The sequence below is a fragment of the Cebus imitator genome, unplaced genomic scaffold (genome assembly GCF_001604975.1).
Source record: "Cebus imitator isolate Cc_AM_T3 unplaced genomic scaffold, Cebus_imitator-1.0 Scaffold177, whole genome shotgun sequence".
Classification (NCBI taxonomy): Eukaryota; Metazoa; Chordata; class Mammalia; order Primates; family Cebidae; genus Cebus; species Cebus imitator.
Genome location: NW_016107492.1, coordinates 3,683,579 through 3,696,674, shown reverse-complemented (window position 1 = coordinate 3,696,674; position 13,096 = coordinate 3,683,579). Strand labels below are relative to the sequence as shown.

General features: G+C 37.2%; 2 protein-coding genes across 2 annotated transcripts in view; one reads left to right on the top strand and one right to left on the bottom strand.

Moving 5' to 3' along the window:
• The window catches only part of ARHGAP24 (Rho GTPase activating protein 24), a 270,266-nt gene that overhangs the window by 12,453 nt on the left and 244,717 nt on the right, over positions 1-13,096 (top strand). The gene's annotated exons all lie outside the window — the stretch shown is intronic.
• Positions 2,546-3,032, bottom strand: LOC108315702 (40S ribosomal protein S24-like). The gene has a single exon (XM_037744513.1). The coding sequence runs from the start codon at positions 3,015-3,017 to the stop codon at positions 2,616-2,618; it is 402 nt and encodes a 133-aa protein (XP_037600441.1). The 5' UTR covers positions 3,018-3,032; the 3' UTR covers positions 2,546-2,615.

Below are 13,096 nucleotides of genomic sequence, written 5' to 3'. Positions count from 1 at the left end.
AAGAAGCAGAAATCAGACCTTGCTATTTGTTCACCACACTGTAATCCAAACTCTGCTTACTCCTTCCAGAAATATTTAAAAAGTGGAGTGATTTAGCAACCAAAGCATTAACTAAAATCACAGAAAATAAAAATGAGAGCTGCCCAGGGAAAGAACAAATACTGTGTATCTATCTATTCTCCTGAAAATTGACCTTGGATTTAAAATTCTCCTTAATTTTACTCTTAGCTTTTTGTTTTGTTTTTATCACTTTGCCCAAAGGAAATAGATTGGACATGTAGGCTTAGTGCTATTGTTATTATCCTTATTTGTTTATTTTTTCTCTTTTTAAGTGATGGCTAATTTTATTTGAGGACAAACTTCTCTCTAAAAGTGGTACACTAATGCTTCAAATATTACTGTTATGCATCTAGTCGGAGGCAGAAAGCCAAAGGGAGCACTTGATACATCTTAACCAGTTGCCCAAACCTTCTGTAGTGAATTACCAACTTGTCATTTAGGATATACAGGAACAAGGGGTGTCAAGTCGGGCAATTAAGGCTTCTGGAAAACAATTAGTACAGGGACATGACATAATTCAAGGATCTTTTTTCAAGGATCTTTTTTTTTTTTTTTTTTTAGCAACAATCACATTGTCCTTCTCATGACTCATTATTTCTGATGTGTCACTTGCTTACCAGAATCACAGTGGAGATAATGACAGAACTGTGCTTGGGGGCTATTTCGCTCTAATCTCTGGGCTGTGATTTGTCATAATGGGTTCTTTGATTGAAAGCCAAGTAAGTCATTCCACTTTGGATATAACTGATGCAAATCCATTGTTATTTAAGTAATTGGTTTATTTTGTATTTTATTTTTTATCATCCTCTCTCCCACACATAGCCTTACTGCCTACTTAATTTAATGGATATTCCCCCAATTTTCTAGTAATAAGTATACAAAATTACTTATATATGTTATTACATAGCAACTGTCCCTTTTCCTTCCTAAATCCAGTTCTTCATCTATCTTTGAATTCCTTCCACTCTCACCTTTTCAGGAACCATAATCTATTGATTGCACTGTTTTTATCTTGTTATGTAACTTTGGCTCCTATACTGTATTCTCATAGGATTACAGGTGTGAGTATATTAATATTTTTATTTTAAAACAAATTAATCTCATGCATACTAAAGTTTTAAAAATATGAGCATATAATCATGCTATTAGTTCTCTGAGTTAAAAAAAAAAATCATCTCTTAACCACACTTCTCCCATCATGCAGCACCTCACTCTTTTTTTTGCGACAAAACTATATCACACTCTTTCCAATTTTTATCTTTGTTCAAATCAACTTTTGTCCCCTCATTCCACCAGATTTTTTCTTACAAATGACATTGATGGCAACTGATTTTTCTTTATCCATTGATTACGTTTTAATCCTCATAATCATTGCCCAATCAGAATCATTTGACCCAGTTGATTACTCCTTCTTTCTGGATACATATTCTTCATTTGGCCCTTAGGACACTAACTTTCCTAGTTTTCATCCTACTCTATTGTCCCTGTCTCTTAGTCACCATTACTCGTTTCTCTTCTTCTCCCTTACCTCGTCATGACAGAGCACCTTGGAGTGTCTTTGTCCTCTTTGTCCTGGATCACTGCAATATTCTACTAGCTTGTCTTCAGACTCTACTCTTCCCTTGCTCTATTCTCTCCCAAGTACTGTAGCCAGAGTGATATTTTTAATAGACTTAATTTTTTAGAGCAGTTTTAGGTTTATAAAATATTACATTAAAAAATAGAGCTTTCATATACAGTGATATTTTTGATATTAAAATCTGATCAAGTCACCTCCTATTTAAAAAAAAAAATCTATCACAGCCTTCAGGGCTATAGTCCATAACTATCCCCGATGTATTTTCTTTTTCTCTCTTGCTCTCTGAACTCTACCACATTGACTTCCTTCGAGTTTTTCAAATGTGCAATGCATCATGCTAGCCACAGGCCTTTATATATTCTGTTCCCTCTTTGTAGAATGGCTCCTCTCCATCATTCCAAGATTCATAAGATAACTCCTACTCATCTCTTAAATGGTACCTCAATTGTTACTTCTTCAGGGAAACTTGATCCTACCTCCCAAGATATCTTAACCCTCTTTGAAGGCCCATGATCTGTACTTCTTGCCATTTTTCTCATATAAATAATGTCTGACTCTCACTCAAGAATGTAAGTTCCATGAGAACTAGAACTTTGTTTTGCTCATCATCTTATTTCCAGCTTACATCAAACTGCCTGACACATCACAACCATTTATAAATATTTATTGAACAAAAGAAGGAAGGAGAAAGGAAGAAAGGCAGGCAGGCACAGGAAGTTGGTGTAAGGTAGAAATGGGTAGCTTCTGGGGTTACCAATCGGGATCCCTGAGTACTACACTGATTCTGTGATTCAGTTCAAACTCAAAGTCTGGTTAAGTTAATCAACATTTAGTAAGAATCAGCAATGAGCCAGATATTATGTGCCAAATTATTATTATTTTTTTTTTCAAACAACCAGACACATGAAAGTTTTTAGTTTATTAAGCTTCTCGTGAAAAATCCACAACGGCCATAGATAACATCATTGCAGCACCTTTACTCCTTTGGCTTTTTGCCAGCGCCAACGTTGGCCTTTGCAGTCCCCCTGATTTTCTTCATTCTGTTCTTGCATTCCTTTCGTTGCTTTCTTGAGGTCTTTTTCTTCTCACGCAAGCCATGTCTTGCAGGTCTATGCTTGGGTTCATTTTTCTTTGCATAATCCAGGGAATCATAAATCATGCCAAAGCCAGTTGTCTTGCCACCACCAAAATGAGTTCTGAATCCAAATACAAAGATGACATCCGGTGTGGTCTTGTACATTTTGCCTAGTTTATCTCGAATTTCTGTCTTAGGCACTGTTGCCTTCCTGGGGTGAAGGACATCAATGACCATTTGTTTCCTCTGAAGCAGTCGGTTGGTCATGAGCTTTCTAGTGCAGATAGTTACTGTGTCGTTCATGATGGCGGCCTATCCTTACACAGCAAGGGAGGAAAAGCCCAAATTCTTATTTTTGAGAAACTATTGTTTATCATCCCAATAAACATCACTTAGAGTTCCATTGAATTCTCTAGGAAACACCAATCAAGTCCTTTTTTGAAGCAATTGAGCACTTACAAAACTAGTAAGTAGGTAGAGGATTAGAGACTTTTTTTCCTGCTGTATCTCTTAGGCAATTCCTCTAATTCCTGTGGCATCCACTTCCTTAACAGTTAAGTTGATGTTATACTGTGGAACTAACAGATGAGACAATGTATGTGAATGTAAACTAGTGTTAACCAAGTGAGGATGGTGATTTGTATAAATTAGGATAAATTATCCCACTAGTCTACCATCGTGTGTCTAACTTGTCCTAAACTTACCTTCTTTAATGACACCTCATTATTTCTAATGTGTTTGAATCCAATGATAAGTTTTAATAACATCTTCTCTGTGGTCTTTCCCCTCGTGGATGTGTAAAAATCAATTGATGTGAAGGTACTCAGCAGAAAAAGAATGAGATGGTCTGTGTGCTGGTGAAAAAAATATTTTTTTTTCATGACAGCATACCCTTCCTTCTCTAAATGCCCTGACCTGAGTCATAAGTGACCCCTCTCCCCAGTGAATGTGAACTGGTACTCAGATGTAAAATTCACCCATTCTGCTCAGCCCTTTGTTAACCTGTAGACTCTACTGGATTTGATTTCTGCTTCCTTTGAGATGAATATCTCCTGTATCTCCTGGAAGTAAGCGTGCCATTTCATTAGCAGTCTGAAACACAAAGCCTCAGAGCCATTACCATATTACTTATGGGGTGACTCCTAATGGAACTAATTGTACATGGGAAACTATAGGCAGCAAACTGGCTGTGGGCTCAGTCTAATGGTCACTGACTAAATTACACAGAAGGAGCCAAGCACGAATGGCTCAGTATGTTAATCACGGCAGAAAATACAGTCTCCATGCAAAGTGCAATACTGCCATGTTCTTGCTGCTCAAAATAATTGGGAGCAGCAAGGAGATGATAATATTGCACTTTTTCAACTATTTGAACACTGGAGCTGTTACATGTGCTCACTTTCATGACATTTGCAAATTCACTCTCTCATTCAGTTCACTTATTTGAAAATATGAAAAAGCATAGAATCCTAACACCAACCATGTATAATTTGTATTGAAAGGATAAGTGTAAAGGGTCTACAGTGAAAGGAAGGAAGATGGCTCATACTTTGCAGCATTCCTCTTAGCTCTCTTTCCACTCTTCCATATTCTCTTCGATTATATTAGTATTAACTTTTCTTGATTTTGTCAGTATAAGTAGGAATACTACTGCCGTTCCTAGTGTGCTTGGTTTATGTTGGGTGGAGTGCAGTAGTACGAACTTGGCTCACTGCAACCTCTGCCTCCTGGGTTCAAGTGATTCTCATGCCTCAGCCTCCCAAGTAGCTGGGATTAAAGGTTCCTGCCACCATGCCCAGCTAATTTTTGTATTTTTAGTGGAGATGGAATTTCATCATGTTGGCCACGCTGGTCTCAAACCCCTGACCTCAGGTGATCCACCTTCCTCAGCCTCCCAAAGTGCAGCTATCTTTTTTATTATTGCTACCCTAGTGGGTAGGAAGTGGTATCTCACTGTGGTTTATTTGCATTTCCCTAATCCAAATTAATATCAACTATCTTTTCATGTGCTTTTGACCATTTGCATATATCTCCTTTGGAGAAATGTCTTTTCAAAATCTTTGGCCTATTTTTCACTTTTCTTTTATTGTCAGGTTATAAGAGTTCTTTATATATTCTTGGTACAAACCTCTTGTCATATATAAAACCTACAAATGTTTTTTCCTGTCCCATGAGTTGCTCTTTTACTTTACCGACAGTGTCCTTGAACCACAGAAGTTTTTAATTTTGATGAAATCCAATTTATCTCTTGTGTCTTTGATCACATTCTGTCATGTCTAAGCAGGCTTTGCCTAAATCAAGATCATGAAGGTTTATCCTCATGTTTTTTTTAAGAGTTTTATAATTTAGCTCTTACATTTATGTCTATTATTCACCTTGAGTTAACTTTTTGTGTACAGCATAAGAAGGGAATCCAACTTCATTTTTTGCATGTGGAATGTCTAGCTTTTCCAGGATCATGTGTTCAACACAGTATTTTTTTCCCATTGGATTGTCTTGGTATCATTTTAATTTTTAAAATTATGAGTTTTTCTCCCTCTGGTTGAGTCAGCTGCAGATGGCATAAGACCAGGCATGTTTCTTAAAAAGTCTCATTCTTTAATTTTCAGTAATTCTCTTGTCTGCCGCCTGCTGTCTTTTTAAGCCGGAGGGAGGATCCCCAAGCTCTAGTCTGAGAACACCATGGATTGCCTTTTGTTGTTATTAAAGCCTTGAAAATAAAAAGAAGCATTTAGAGACCATGCCACACCTGACTCCTCTGTTGACTGAGTTTCTTGCCATGGCCTTGCCCCTTTTTTATTTCTGGGCCAAGAGGACCACCCAGCTCTCTTCTTGCTTGCCTCCTTCTCTCCTGACTCCCTAGTGCACTAGGCCTTTGTAATTTGAGTCTACTCAGACCTCTTCTATGCATTTCCGTTTTCAAGTGGTCAATATGAGTTTAACTGAATGAAAAGCTTAGGACTTGCCATAAGTCAGGGCATTATCCTTGCATCCTCTCTCCCTTTCTCACACCTGATATCCAGTCATCAACCAGTGGGACTGATTCTGCTTCCAAAATATATCTCTACTTTGTTTTGTTTTATCTCCTGTTTCTTCATTCTCATGTATACCACATGATCTTTCTGTTAGATTTCTGCACTTAATTCTTCTAGAGTCCATTTTTCTCCAACAGAAAGATCATCTTAAAGTACGCTAACTGGCTGTGTAAAGCCTTCAACAGTTTCCCATCACACTCTCCATATCATGAATACTCCACATTCAGTCTTATAGCCTGCAGGATCCCATCCCCCATTGCCCCTTGCTCCCATGATGCAGCCACACAGGCTTGCCACATAGCTCAGGAATGTCTGAAGATTTTTCAGATCAAAGGCCTTTCATGCATGTTGGATATCCTCCTTACGGAGTCCATGCCTTTGGTTTTTTTTTGTTTTGTTTTGTTTTTTTGGTCTGTTTCTTATCATTCAAATCTTTAGTTAAATGCATTCTTCTCAGAGGAGAACTTCTACTGAAAGTACTTACCTCCGATCTGGGATATTCTTTTTTTTTTTTTTTTTTTTTTTTTTCTGGTTGAGGGGAGGGATGACAGAGTCTTGCTCTGTCACCCAGGCCGAAGTAGTGCAGTCATCTTGGCTCACTGCCACCTCCACCTCCCAGGTTCAAGCAATTCTCCTGCATTACCCTCTGGAGTAGCTGGGATTACAGTGCATGCCACCATGCCCTGATAATTTTTGTGTTTGGGGTAGAGACAGGGTTGTATCATGTTGGCCAGGCTGCTCTCAAACTCCTGACCTCAAGTGATCCACCTGCCATGGCCTCTCAAAGTGCTGGGATTACAGGAGTGAGCCACTCCGCCCAGCCGATATTCTTTATTAGTCGTCTTTTTCATACCTATCACAGAACTTTCTATTTTGAATTTAATAGTTTAACTGCCTTTTATCTGTTTTATTTACCATCATATACTGTGTGCTTGTTTGTGGTTAGACTCAATAAAAAAATAATGAAATGTGATGACTATTTCTCATCATCTCTCTTTTCGTCCTTCTTTCCTTCGTGTGAGTGAAAGATGATGTCATTCTTTGCATGTTTTTGTAACCTATGGCCTATTCTACCATGAGACAAGCTCCTACCTCACTTGCTATCCTCCTTAGTTCAGAGATTATTTAACAATACACTGTTATCTTATAGATGTATGTCAATAGTCCCATACTATCCCAGAAACACGGATTCCCTATGCAAAAAAGAGCAGTAATGAAAGCTAACTTTTTTGAGTATTCATTCTGTTCATTATCATATTCTTTAATTTAACAGTGCTTGTGTTCTATAATTTTATTTAACAATGCTATGAGTTAAGGACTAGTATTCCTTCATTTTACAAAGAAATTGAAGTTTCATGTCAAGATAACTTGCCCTAAGTTACCAGCCAGTGAAATAGCAAATGCAGGGTCCCTTTCACATAACCATTTTGCTGTTCTTTCAGAAAAATCTTAAAAAACCAAGCACTCGCAGGAGGTTTTCCCCTCTTCGGCACCAGAGAGGTGGATATTTGTTTCCCATTAGGCACAAGAGGAAAGAAAAAGACAACAGAAAACAATACTAAGATCATACTAGAGAAGGGGCTAGAGTGGCGTTTGCTGTTAGGAAAGTGACAGGATCATCTTAGAGACTCTCTATGGTGCTATCTTATTAAATTACCCAGAAATACAGAAAAGGGAGATTTAAAAAAAAACATGAACAGGGTTTTTGTTTTCATTTTTAGAAATATCTCTGAACGCAAATAGTTTTACAGCAATGTCGTTATATGTGTTAAACTTCTAGCTCTCTGAGTATGACTTCTGCATTTTTATTTTTTCTTAGATTCAGTTTTGTTCACTTGGGCATGTGTCTGGCTTGGGGATAGGTAGGAATGCCAAAAAGCTGGTAGATGATGGCGACTATGATGAGCAGCAGAACTCACTGCCTCAGTTACCTGGATGTGGGCCATTTTCTTTCCCTGAAGTTGGAGAGAGGGCAATAATGTTGAAACTGGCTGGAAGTTGAGAAAAAAACTGAATTTGTTTCAGGGCCTAGTGATATTTTAGTGTGTAATTTTTAAAAAATCACAGCTCCATTCCATGAATATAGGAGAAGAAAAAGATTATTAAGAATATATATATATATATATAAAATATATAAATATATAATATATATATATATTTTATATATATATATATATATATATAATATATATATATTTTGCAGGCACTGGTGCTTTTTCTTCATGTTTTATGTTGTAGTTGTGTGTTACTAGAGCAGCTGACACCATTCTTGTGGTCTGATTGTGTAGTTCAAAAACCAAAACCAAATAAAAAGATCTACTGTTTAAAAACTCTCTTTCCCAATGAGGGGATTACGGAAAAAGTGACAGTGATTAAAAGTCTATGCTCTATTTGCCAGAGTGGGGGAGGGAGTGGAAAAGGCGAGCGGACTGGGATAGACCAACCACGAAGGGGCTGGAACATTCACCCAGGCCAATTGCCATGTGACTTGTAGAAGATCTGTGGGGAAGACACCATCTGCCACTGTTTGGCAGGATTTGGCCGCCAGGGCACAGAGTGGGCAATTGTCCCCAATCTTGGAGGCAGAAGCTGGCAGCTGGCCGAATGTCTGCGTTCTCCTAGAAGAGATAGGCAGTCGCTGAGCTGAGATATTGATGATGTCTCTCTCTTATCATGCAACATGGAGAGCAGGAGGAAATGAGGGAGGACAGAAGAGAGGAGAAGGAGGAAGAAAATAAGAAAAGGAGTACTAATTAACTCAGCCTGTCTATCCAGCTAAGCTTGAGCTTGATTTTTCTCACTAGTTAAATGGAACATGCAACCTTCATTTCTTAATAACAGAATTATCAAATCACTGTTTAAGTGTTTGAAAAAAAAAGTGCGTGTGTAGATGTATAGATATGTGTAGATGTATAGATTGATATAGATATATATTGAATTGGTTAATTGAATGTCTGTATCAGGTAAGAAGGTGTTAGGTCAATTTTCACAATAATTCCATTAAAATAGGTTTTTGATTAAGTCCAATTTACAGATGTGGAAACTGAGGTTTGTGACAAGTTTCAGTCCCTGATTTTTGTGACTCCAAAGCATGTGCTCTTATCTAATGTTTATATGTTCTCTATTATGAATTGTTTTCAAGTTTTTTAAATATGACTAGCTAGTCTGTATGTTTCTTGGGAGGCAAAAACAATGTCTTAAATTAATTTTATTATATTTTAGTGCTATTTTGTACATAGATTATAAGCAATAGATAATTTCTATAATCTTCAACATATAGATTAAACTTGTTAAAATGTAGATATTTTGAAATTTCACAGAGGACACCTAAATTATGTAAAATGTTATAAACCTCATGGTTTTCAGAAGACCTGGAGATGGGAGTTCTGAAAAAATTTTGCTTTTATTCAGTTTTAGTGCATTATCAGGGATTCCAAATCTCAGTTAAAATGAGAATCTGAATCTCTAGGCAATGATGAATGTTTTCGAAATTCAGATTCACCAGAAAGAAATTGAAAGCAAAAAGAAGAGAGTGTTGTTAAATTATCATACAATTCAGCTTAAAAAAAATCATGGTACTTAAGTGGAGCTAGAGCACATCATTGCCTTTCAGAAGACATTTAGGAGAATAAAAGAGGCCTGGGACCTTGGAGATGAAACTGAGAGAATGACAAGCATTTGAAAGAGCCAATGAGGGGTCAGGTGTGATGACTCACTCGTGTAATCCCAGCATTTTGGGAGGCCAAGGCGAGATTTCATCTCTTAAAAAAAAAAAAAATAGCTGGGCATGTTAGTCCCAGCTACTTGGGAGGCTGAGGCAGGAGGATCACTTGAGTCCAGAAGGCTGAGCCAGCAGTGAGCCATGATTGCACCACTGTACTCTAACCTAGGTATCCTGTCCCAAAAAAAAAAAAAAAAAAAAGCCATGAAACAAAACCCACAGAGAAGAGAAGCAGAACTGTTGTACTGGAGTAATAGTTCTCAAATCTTGTTTGTTTTTCTCTTTTGTGGCAAGACACACAGGCCAAATAAGACTGACTGCAAGTTAGCCCAAGAGTGCACTGACTGTAATGTCATCCTGGCTCCCTCATTCAAGGGAACACATCAAAACTTAAGTGAAAATAACCTTAAATCAACTTTAATTATAAATAAACAAATCCCTTACAAATGGCATTACTTTATCATTAATTAGCAACTACTAGCTTGTAGCATATAACACAGCAGTATGATATCAAGACTGAAAATTAATTAATTCCTGGTATCTTTTCAAGTTCTCAAATCCCAAGATTTGCCTACGGTTGCCACTAAGAGCTACTGAATAGTTGTCTTGTAGGTGATTTTCATCCTCCATATTAAAATTTAAAAAATTAAATAAAAAAAAAAACTTTTTAAGGAATTCATCCATTTGTAGATGCATCTGTTTCTAGTGGTTCCGGTGTGTTTGTTTTGATGATCACATATGAATTCAGCTTTGTCCAAATATTTATAGGAAAAACATAAAACCATTTTCTACTTGAAAAGTGCTTTTCATTTCTTAAGACCCCAGAGTACTTTACTTGTAATACCGTAATTCAAACATGTTTGGCATTAAGCTTCAATCCTGGAAAGGCAGGGGGTCTGGCTTATGTTCCTTGGAATAGTTATTTGCTTGATTTTTAATCCCATGGTCCCTGAATCTGTGAATTTTTGGGATTCTATTTTTAATCTCAGTCACATACTCTATATAGAAAGCTATAAGGCCCAAGCCAAAAAAAAATAAGTGAATAGAATTTCCTAAATGAGACAAAAAAATTAGCACTCTTGGAACAAAAATTCAAGGAGAATGGGTCTTTAGCATATTGGTTGTTAAATGCTACTTCAGTATTTAAGAAGGGAGAAGAGACACACACAGAGAAAGAAAAGTTGAGCTAGGAAGCAGATGACTGAGGTTTCTCCTCAACCCTCCATCCTCCACCCTCCATCTGCTGGAGCCAAACCAAGCAGTTACTTGTAGCTATGACATTCCTAACAGGACTCCAGAACAACCTGTAACAAAAAGACTTGAATCACCTTTCATATTGGTTCAGGGATATTTTTCATTATGTATTGCTGCTTTTAAAATGCTTCTTCAGTCCTTTAAAAACATATATTTCCTCATAAATGCCATTTGTTTGTTAAGCCCTTATTTCAGAGAATTCTTAATAGGTATTCCAATCATTAGAGGGAATTAGCCGGTGGTACAGAATATCATATGCAAGGCTTCATTACACAGCTAGGCAAGCCTAAATGTGCCCTCCATTTTCAGAAGCCTTCTCTAATCTAGTCTCAATGCTCTCCATTATTAATTCCAAACAATGTTTAAATCTGAGTGTGAGGTTAAAGCCAGTGCTTTCATCCTTAAAGTGGTTGCCATTGTCAGGCATGAGTAAATTTGCGCCCAGGAAAATGTAAAAAGGAGAGAACGTTTAACGTAAATTTAACCAATGGCTGGTCATGGTGACTCATGCCTATAATCCCAATACTTCAAGAGGCCAAGGCAGGAGAATCACTTAAGACCAGGATTTTGAGACCAGCCTGGGCAAGATGGTGAGAGACCCCAGTAACTATTATATCTATCTATCTATCTATCTATCTATCTATCTATCTATCTATCTATGCTGGGCATGGTGCCATGCTCCTGTGGTTCCCAGTTACTTGGGAGGCTGAGGCAAGAGGATCCCTTCAGTCCTGGAGTTCAAGGCTGCAATGAGCTGTGCTCACACAACTGTACTCCACCTTGGGTGACAGAGTGAGACCCTATCTCTAAAAAAATAAAAATAAAAACTAAAATAAAATCAACAAGTACATCCCATGTACCTGCTTGCGTACTACACAGTATGAAAGACATAAAAAGTGAATAAATCATAGTCCTTGAACTTGTGAATAATCTCATAATAATCTAATTGGCTTCAGAGTACCAAACTAAGTATAACACATAGAAGAATGTTCTTCATAGTAAACAAAATCCTGGAGAAGTTTGTTGGGGGGAAAGTATCTGTCAGTTGGACTGGGTTGGTGGCAAGCATCTATATGTTTCCTAGTTCTGTATTCTAATACCTAGCATGGCTCTGCAGTATGATGCTAGGAACTATGATTCTGAAACCCAGTCCCTCCCCTTGGAGCCTGACAGTCCGGTGGACAAAGAAAACAGGCATGTCAGCAATCGAACACATATACCGTTAAAGGCAATTTCATGTAAGTTAAAGTCACGTCAGGGATAGGTTTTTATTTGTTTTGTTTTGTTCTCGTGTAATTCTAGAGATTTCCCAGGGGTGGTAGAGGAGACAGTGAATGCAGTAATATTGATACCTGATTTTTTCACCATGTAGTTTTGCCAAGTGGTAAAGAAAGTGTAAGCTAGGAAATCAGGACTAAATTCCTCCTTGTTTTAATGGGAAACCATTAATACAGGACGTCAGGAAACTTATTTGTATGTAACTAAACATGATGCCCAGTTTTCAGGAATGGATAGGCAGGGCTGGAAATCTGCTTCCTTGTTAAAAATTATTTAGTGTTGCAGATATTAAAATTGTACTATGCAGTCCTCCTTCTTTTGAATATCTGACTTATTCTTCACGAGTTCTTCTGCTCCTTTGTTTCAGGGCCTAGTGATATTTTAGTGCATAATTTAAAAAAAAATCACAGCTCCCTTCCATGAATATAGGAGAAGAAAAAGATTATTGAGAATCTATCTATATTATTTCTCTACAAACTTTACCCATCCTGTAAGCCCAGCTCCTCTACCAGTAAACCGCAAAATAACCAACCCCGAAATACTGAGTTTCAGGAGATGCATTTTTTCTTATACTAGTTCTTGTATTTGTTATATTTCCTTCATATAATTTCTTTTTTTTTTTTAACATTCATGTCATACCCTAACCTCTATTGTGATTCCTTGGAGGCAGGGGCTATATATTGTGCCTCCATGTTCTCTTAACAACATGCCTGAACAGGAGAGGTACTCAGGTTGTTTGATTGGCTTGTTTTAATGGGAAACCATTTATATAGGATTTCAGGGACCTCATTTGTATATAACTAAACCATGGCTGGGATATCACTGTCTGTCAGTACAAATGCATATGAGAGTAGCTGCTTCTTTCCTTCCGTTAAAACCATTATAAACAGCACTAGAAATGTTTTTTCCTACTTTTAAGGAAATCCCTAGAGCAAGATGCGCGAAGCTCATTTTTAAAATAAGCTCTTTCATTTTTTGCTTTTTAAATCTCCTACCATCAGTTCCAGTTTCACTTATGTTTTAAAATTTAATTATATTAAAATATCTTTAGAGTTGAAAGTATCTTGTATAGCTTTTGAAAAAAAAGTCTTTTT